The following is an 8619-nucleotide window of genomic DNA, read 5'->3' as shown; positions in this document are numbered from 1 at the left end:
ACTTGGAATCAAAAAATGTAGTCTGTCTTCTGTGCAAAGAATAAAATACTTTGGGATGTACAGTATAATATCATAGTGTTGAACATTAAATACATATACAAGGGTGTAAATATGGAAAAGACAAACGGTATGTTGATGTTTAAATAGTTCTTTTGTTTCGTTTTCACGGGTCTTTTTTTAACGCAAAACAGTCCGTCTCGGTATGTCTTCCGTCTGAAAATGGCGGAGTATGAAATTATCCTTTGGGACTAATAGGAGGTCATGGTGGAGTTCGAGGTTTCTTTCTTCAAGTATTCAGGTCAGTTTAATTGAATGTTTTGTATTGTCTATAGGTCATTAACCTACCAGGTATTTTTATTCAGAGCCGAGTTAACTGCAGTCACGTGAGCCGTCATCCGCGGTCACGTCAGCCGGCGCTTAAAATGTAATGCTCGTCTATTTGTAGGTTTACGGTACGGGTGCTTTTAACCCAAAAAGCACGGCCCTAAACCACGTTAAGGTGATTTATTGTAAGGGTGTATCATTTAAGACACATTTCTTACTGTTAATATTATTACATTACCCAGCTTTATAGTGTTGTTTTTGCCATTAAAATAAAAGTTTTGCTGATGTAAACATCTTCTTGTGTAAAGTTATTTTGCATGTTTGGATACAGAATTGCAGAAAAATACCAGAAGGCAATTAATGTGCTCATGCATTGACTTCTGCAAGTATGTGTTTTCCTTTGTGTAATATTATAATTTAATTTTTCTGTTTAGTCACCCAGTCCAACGCACCTTTTAACTTTACCCACCAGGTGTCGCTGTTTGTCCTCTTATATGTTGTTTTTCATGGTTTTGAGGATAGCTGTTGTTATTATTTAGGTTTTCCTGTTCATTTTAATGTCCCTTGTCTATTAAGGTGCATCCTGACCCAAAAACAAACTGTAATGTCAAAATAATGTGTCTGTGTGTATTTGAAGAAAAGGAATTAAATCACACGTTGCTGTTTTGCATTGCTGAGGGAGCAGAGGGGCAGAAAATGATGAGAAGGCAATTCATTGGTGATATTTTGTCTTGAATAAATAAATGTTGGAAAACAGGATATTTTAACTGAAGTTTATACGTCATTACTGAACTCACAACATTTAGTAATAGATGTACATCTCTGTTGGGCACCGGCTCATGTTGGAATAGAGGGAAATGAGGTTAAAGATAAACTTGCCAAAAGAGCATTAAACAAAAATTATATTTTAGAAATTTGTTTTGGGAGGTCAGAAGCAAAATCAGTAATACAGCGAAGAAATATTACATCTTGGCAATAAATTTGGAATAATGACAATAAGGGTAGAAATTATAACAAAATTCAGACGTCAGTCAGAGTGAGAAGTGATAGAAGTAAAAGTAGAAAAGAAGATGTTACTTTCAGTAGATTAAGGTTCGGACATACAGGACTCAATGACACCTTATACATCATGAAAGAGACAGTGGGATAAATGTGAGATATGAAACTGTAAAGAAAGTGTTGAACATGTGCTGATAGAGTGGAGGAAGTTCAGTGTGGAAAGAGAAAGACTGAAGGGCAGAGTGATAGATTTAGGAAGGGAGTGGAGCATCAAAGGACTGTTAGAGATAGGGGACAAAGAAGTTCATCTTAAAAGGGCTTCATTTAATTTATGAATGGAACGACTTTAATATCCACAATATAACTTTTATATGAAGTTTATTATATTAATTATTTTATTTATAAATAACATTATTATTGTGTTTAAATAAATGTCATAATGTCATGTTGTTACACACTCCGGTCCAATAGGTGGCGGCAACCTTAAACGTTGGTTTGTAGTCCGCCATTAAACTTAAAGACGAAGAAGAAGAAGAAGAAGAAGAAGAAGAAGAAGAAGAAGAAGAAGAAGAAAAAGAAGAAAAAGAAAAAGAAGAAGAAGAAGAAGAAGAAGAAGAAGAAGAAGAAGAAGAAGAAGAAGAAGAAGAAGAAGAAGAAGAAGAAGAAGACGACGACTCATCTCCCGGTAGACTACAACTACGAAGCTATTGAAGTTAGCTTAGCATGCTAGCTGGAAACAGACGGACGGGGACGGAAGTTATCAACACAGCGCTAGTCAGAGTTTAATGAGAGTAAACGGTGTTTTTAACGGAGTTTGTCTGGAGGAAACGTTTCTGTCGCGGGTGGATTGTTTCCTGGTGTCCTACGGAGCTAATGAAGTTAGCATGCTAGCAGGAAGTAGACGGACCCGAACGTAACCCAGTAACACAGCGCTGGTTAGAGTGAGCAAACCGTTTTTAACGGTTAGTTTGTCTGGAGGAAAAGTTTCTGTAGTTTAGTGAAAATGTCTAAAGTCCAAATACTGAGATGTTTAGTCAACCAGCGACTAACTGCGGCTGCTGAAGAGATATTTGGTCTGTTTGAAAGAACGATAGCAGAGCACGAGGAGGAACTCTCTCGTTCTAAAGAGCAGAACGAGCGACAACAGAAACTACTGGACGCTGTTTTCAACCCTGAAGTCCGGATACAAAGAGCACGTGGGTTCTCTTTATTTCTTCTCTCAGTTCTCAAACTCTGTTCATGCTCCGGCTGATAACTTTAATGTAGTTTGGAGTGAGACTCGGTTGATTCAATGAATCTTTTTCTTCTTCTTCTGATCTGTTCTCTCAGCTTCTAGATGACAGAATATATTTCAACTTAAAGTACAAGTTTGTTCTCTTTGTTAACACCACGTGGATTTTGACTGCGGTCAGCAGACACTTAAATTTGAGTGCGCCTATATGCTGAAATTCACGGTAAACGTACAGATCGGGAGCGAGTGAAGGACTTTGCAAAGTTAGCGGATTCACGAGAGACAACATCCTGTTTTCTGACGAATATCTGGTTTTCAAAATAAGATTATATTTTATATAAGTTTATATACACATTGCATATATGGAAATACGATTAAATTAATTATATTCATACAAGTATAAAACATGTTTCCTGCATCTCGTGAGTTAAAGGGAAAATACACCTGAATTGTCCGTGACATGTCTTTACATTACATTACAGTCATTTAGCAGACGCTTTTATCCAAAGCGACTTACAATTCAGTATCTATCTACACACCGTATACGCAACTACGGGAGCAATTTTGAGCAAAAGTGTCTTGCTCAAGGACACATTGACATGAGACTAGCAGAGCAGGAGCTAGGGATCAAACCGCCGACCCTCTGATTGAAATGTGGCCCTGCTCTCCGCTTAGCCACGGTCACCCCATATTCTTATTATTCTTTGATTTGACATCGTTCACTCCACCCATTCTAAAAATCAAATGTTTTTACTGTACAAATTAAGAGATATTTGAAAGTAAAAGTCCTACATTTGTACTGAGAAATATCTAATAACTAAATATTTGAGGTGCTATAAAACGTCTTTTCTCAATAATTCCAGACAATGACTCATACATTTATGTTCAGGACATCTCTGACTCCTCCCATTGTGAAAATCTAATATTTTTACTGTACAAATTATAAGATCTTTCAAAGTAAATGTCCTATATTTGAACGTTCAAAAAGCTAATTTCTGAATATTTGAGGTGATATAGAAATACTTTTCTCAATAATTCCACACAATGACTAATGTATATATGTTGAAGAAATCTCAGAGTACACATACACAGAAAATGAAACATTTTTACTGCAGTAATTTCTAAAGTTTTTTTCTAAAATAAATGTCCTACATTTGTTCCAAGAAAAATCTAATAACTGAATATTTGAGGTGCTATAAAAATACTTTCCTCAATAATTCCAGGACATCTCTGACGACACTTATACAGAGAATCAGACAATGGTACTGCACAAATCAAAATATTTTACAAAGTCAAAGTCCTACATTTGTACTGAGAAACAAGTAATTTCTTAATATTTGAAATGTTATAAAAACTAATAATTCCGGACAATGACTGATGCATATGTATTCAAGACGAGTCTGACTACAACCCTTTAAAAAAACAATCTGTTACTGTAACAATGAGTAGGTTTTTCAAAGTAAACATCCAACATTTGTATATTAAATAAGTAAATCAGGACATCCATGACTCCAACCATAGTAAAAATGAAACAATTTTATTTTACAAGTGAAAGGTTTTAGAACGTTCAATTTATACAATTATGAACATCAAACATTTTCTAGTTCACAAATTAGAATAAAAACAACAAAAAAACAGCACGTACTTTTGCTCGCTCGCTCCTGATCTGTGCCGTTTGAATGCGTTTACCATGAATTTCAGCATATAGGTGCACTAAAATTTATGTGTCTGCTTACTTGACCACAGTTGGATTTTGCAGCTTCTTGAATTCTAAAAGTATTCATATGTTCATGGTCACATAAGAGTTGATTCAAATATTATATTATCTGGTTCCATTGATACACTGGAACCAGATAATATAATACATAGTAATGTCTTTTGTTCCACATATTGTGTTTAAACATTTCATCACATCAGACCACATTGATAGCTTTACCTGTGTTCTAATGCAGGGATGCACCAATACCAGTATTCTGGCCTAGAAACATAATTTATAATCATATCATTTATTTGGCCTAGAAACATCAAACTCATTTGCATATGTAAAGTGTACCGTTTCACCTGACGGTTCAGATGGGAAGTAAAGCGGTACGAAGTGGCGGATGTTCTTCTGTGGACATCTCTGCTTCTTGGACCTCGTTGGATGATAGTTGTTCGTCTGAATCTCATTTTTCCATCTCTCACTCTATGGCAGTTAATTTCGGGTTTCTTTGGTAACCTCGTCTCATCTCGTCTCATCTCTCTCTCTCTTTCTCAGCGGGATGCTGAATCATCTTATCAGCCCTCTTTGTAGCTGCAGGGGTCATTATGGCCTCGTTAACAGTTTCTGTTTCTCAATAGTTGCTGGAACAAATCTTCAGCACGTTGGTCCATCGCAGAGATCAACCTTCAGTGTCAAAGTCCAGAGTAGAAGAGGAGAGAAGAGATTTGACTTTTCCTTCTTTTATTTTCTTGAGAAAGGGGGTGCAGCGTATGGCGGGAGCACCAAACCACTCCCATCATGACAACTGTCTTGATTATTTCATTTAACCTTAATTTACAGAATTAATACTAGTTACTTACATAGTCTATTTAATTCTTCCATATTTGAAATCTGGACTATCTCAGCTGCAGAACGGTACCAAACGGTTGGATATAAATCACTGAATACAACCTGATCAATGATAGAATGAATTAAAGAATCATACAACATAGACCTTGTTATCGTGACACAAACAGACCTATGTAGATATACATGTGTTCAGATATGGCAGGAGCGGGTTTGGTTACTGGCAAGTATGAAAATGTAATTATTGATAATCATAAAATTATTAACATCAATAGGATTATTAAAATATATCAATAATAACAGGGACCACCCTGGGATCAGCTATTGGTTCAGAAACGGAGCGCAGCTATGATGCACGTCCACGGTTACGTTGTGGCTGCTTCTGAAGGTTCTGTCCACTGTTTCTACGGTGGCAGGTTTACGTACATTAGTCAACTATAACTGCCCACATGATCACATCTCAGCCGGATTTTATGCAGGATGCAGGTTCTTTGAATATTTAACAATGTTGGGTAGTACCACACTTTTTTGCCATGAAAACTATTGATGACCTCATTGCTGCTGGTGCGTTGTGTCTTTACAATGTGTGTCGGCATGTCTGTTTGGTAGCTGTGCACAGGGAGTGTAAGAGGGAATGATGGCAGGAAAACAAGTGTATCTACAGGAGACTATTAGCTCAATACTAATATTTCTTTGTAACGTCTCTGTGTGTGTTTACTGTTTTCCTGCAGATGTCCAGCAGCTGTTGGTGGTTAAAGAAGAGGTTCCTCCTGAGCAGCAGGAGTGGAGCTCCAGTCTGGACCAGGAGGACCCAGAGCCCCCACACATTAAAGAGGAACAGGAGGAACTCTGGACCAGTCAGGAGGGAGAGCAGCTTCAAGGGCTGGAGGAGGCTGATGTCAAGTTCTCATTCACTCCTGTGAAGAATGAAGATGATGAAGAGGAAGCTCAGTCCTCAGAGCTTCATCAAAGACAAACTGAACAGATGGAAACAGAAGCTGATGGAGAGGACTGTGGAGGACCAGAGGCAGACAGGAACTCAGATCCAGATATCCATCCAGAACCAGATATTGATTACAAGACTGGAGACTCTTCTGACACTGATGCCAGTAATGATTGGAAGGAGACCAGAGAACCTCAGTCAGGTTTAAACTCTGTGAAACCTGATGAAGTCCTTGTCAGTGATTCAAGATGTAGTGCTGGAGAGAAACTATTTAGATGTTATGAGTGTGAGAAAACATTTAGCACCAGTGGAAATCTGAAGAAACACATGAAAATCCACACAGGAGAGAAACCTTTCAGCTGCTCAGTTTGTGAGAAAAATTTTGCTAGAGGTGATAAATTGAAGAGACACATGAGAACCCACACAGGAGAAAAACCTTACAGCTGCTCAGTCTGTAATAAGTCTTTTGCACGGAGTGAAGATATAAAGAAACACATGAGAATCCACACAGGAGAGAAACCTTTCAGCTGCTCAGTTTGTAAGAAGTCTTTTGCACTGAAACAATCTTTTCAGGAACACATGATGATCCACACAGGAGAGAAACCTTTCAGCTGCTCAGTTTGCAAGAAATCTTTTGCACAGAAACAAAACTTTCAGAGACACATGAGAATCCACACAGGAGAGAAACCTTTCAGCTGCTCAGTTTGCAAGAAATCTTTTGCACTGAAACAATCCTTTCAGAAACACATGAGAATCCACACGGGAGAAAAACCTTACAGCTGCTCAGTCTGTAATAAGTCTTTTGCACAGAGTGAAAATATAAAGAAACACATGAGAATCCACACAGGAGAGAAACCTTACAGCTGCTCAGTTTGTAAGAAATCTTTTGCACTGAAACAATCTTTTCAGGAACACATGAGAATCCACACAGGGGAGAAACCTTTCAGTTGCTTAGTTTGCGGTAATAGATTTATTCGCAACGCAGCTCTAAAGGTACACATGGAAACTCACACAAGAAATAATCCCTTTTAGCTGTTCTGGTTGCAGTAAAGTTTTTTGTGATAAAAGCTTTCAGCACAAGTCACCTCTGAAGTTACACATGATTAATCATAGAAGAGACAACCGCCTTCAGTGTTTCTGTTTGTGATAACGGTTTTATACAAAATGTAAATTTGACACACCACATGGCACATCACACAGGGGAGGAATGATGGAGCTTTCATCCTATCTTTATCCAAGAGCGTGTTCTTTCAATTTGAGAGCATCGCTTATTGAGTCCACGTTCAGATTACTGTCTTTAGTTTGATCCAGTAGACTAGTTGAGTTTTTATTGTCTAATTAGTGTTTCTAGTTAGTGTTGGTTTTCTAGAGGGGGCCGGGGACACGCTCACCTGGAAGTTAAATGCATCAGTCTGGTGCACTTTGAGACCAACATCAAGAACGTGAACATAATTCAGGCTGAAAGTAACGCAGTTTAAACTGACAAATGCAGGAAGGACAGCTGGCAAGAAATTACTGTCATTCTGTAAATTCTCCGATTTATAATATCAGTGCTTCATCTATAACGCGATAGATCTGACTATAATAACACGTGTATTTCATTAAGTTAATGTTTTACTTTGATGTATTCTTATTCTTTCAGCTGAGACTCCAGCGATGTGAAATTCACACGGTGTGAGATTTATTGCCAGTTGTCTTTTTTTTGCATTTGTCAGTTTAAACTGTGTGGTTATGTAATATTCATTGACGATCCATGTACTGAGTTAACCCTAAAGTTACCTCGCTAACCCCAAATCCTGCTTCGTGTCACAGGCCCCTGTTTGTCCTCTTGTATGTTGTTTTTCATGGTTTTGAGGATAGCTGTTGTTATTATTTAGGTTTTTCTGTTCATTTTAATGTCCCTTATCTATTAAGGTGCATCCTGACCCAAAAACAAACTGTAATGTCAAAATAATGTGTCTGTGTGTATTTGAAGAAAAGGAATTAAATCACACGTTGCTGTTTTGCATTGCTGAGGGAGCAGAGGGGCAGAAAATGATGAGAAGGCAATTCATTGGTGATATTTTGTCTTGAATGAATAAATAAATGTTGGAAAACAGGATCTTTTAACTGAAGTTTATACGTCATTACTGAACTCACAACATTTAGGAATAGATGTACATCTCTGTTGGGCACCGGCTCATGTTGGAATAGAGGGAAATGAGGTTAAAGATAAACTTGCCAAAAGAGCATTTAACAAAAATGATATTTTAGAAATTTGTTTTGGGAGGTCAGAAGCAAAATCAGTAATACAGCGAAGAATTATTACATCTTGGCAATAAATTTGGAATAATGACAATAAGGGTAGAAATTATAACAAAATTCAGACATCAGTCAGAGTGAGAAGTGAAAGAAGTAAAAGTAGAAAAGAAGACGTTACTTTCAGTAGATTAAGGTTCGGACATACAGGACTCAATGACACCTTATACATCATGAAAGAGACAGAGGGATAAATGTGAGATATGAAACTGTAAAGAAAGTGTTGAACATGTGCTGATAGAGTGGAGGAAGTTCAGTGTGGAAAGAGAAAGACTG

General features: G+C 37.5%; 1 protein-coding gene across 1 annotated transcript; it reads left to right on the top strand.

Annotated features, from left to right (window-relative positions):
- The first annotated feature begins 1924 nt into the window (after positions 1-1924).
- On the top strand, positions 1925-8138 carry LOC137877580 (gastrula zinc finger protein XlCGF57.1-like). Its single transcript, XM_068717559.1, has 2 exons — positions 1925-2519; positions 5834-8138. Exons 1-2 carry the CDS (start codon positions 2327-2329, stop codon positions 7075-7077), a joined length of 1437 nt encoding a protein of 478 aa, XP_068573660.1. The 5' UTR covers positions 1925-2326; the 3' UTR covers positions 7078-8138.
- Positions 8139-8619: the final 481 nt, after the last annotated feature.

This window comes from Cebidichthys violaceus, unplaced genomic scaffold (genome assembly GCF_023349555.1).
Source record: "Cebidichthys violaceus isolate CVI_PGR_0920_01 unplaced genomic scaffold, fCebVio1.0.p SCAF_22, whole genome shotgun sequence".
Classification (NCBI taxonomy): domain Eukaryota; kingdom Metazoa; phylum Chordata; class Actinopteri; order Perciformes; family Stichaeidae; genus Cebidichthys; species Cebidichthys violaceus.
Note: the sequence above shows the minus strand (reverse complement) of the source record. Positions and strands in the feature narration are given on the sequence as shown.

Bases quoted from the DNA above. Each gene is read 5' to 3' on its own strand.
- LOC137877580 (XM_068717559.1), top strand. From the start codon at position 2,327: ATGTCTAAAGTCCAAATACTGAGATGTTTAGTCAACCAGCGACTAACT. The intron at 2,520-5,833 runs GTGGGTTCTCTT...GTTTTCCTGCAG, and splicing joins AGTCCGGATACAAAGAGCAC to ATGTCCAGCAGCTGTTGGTG.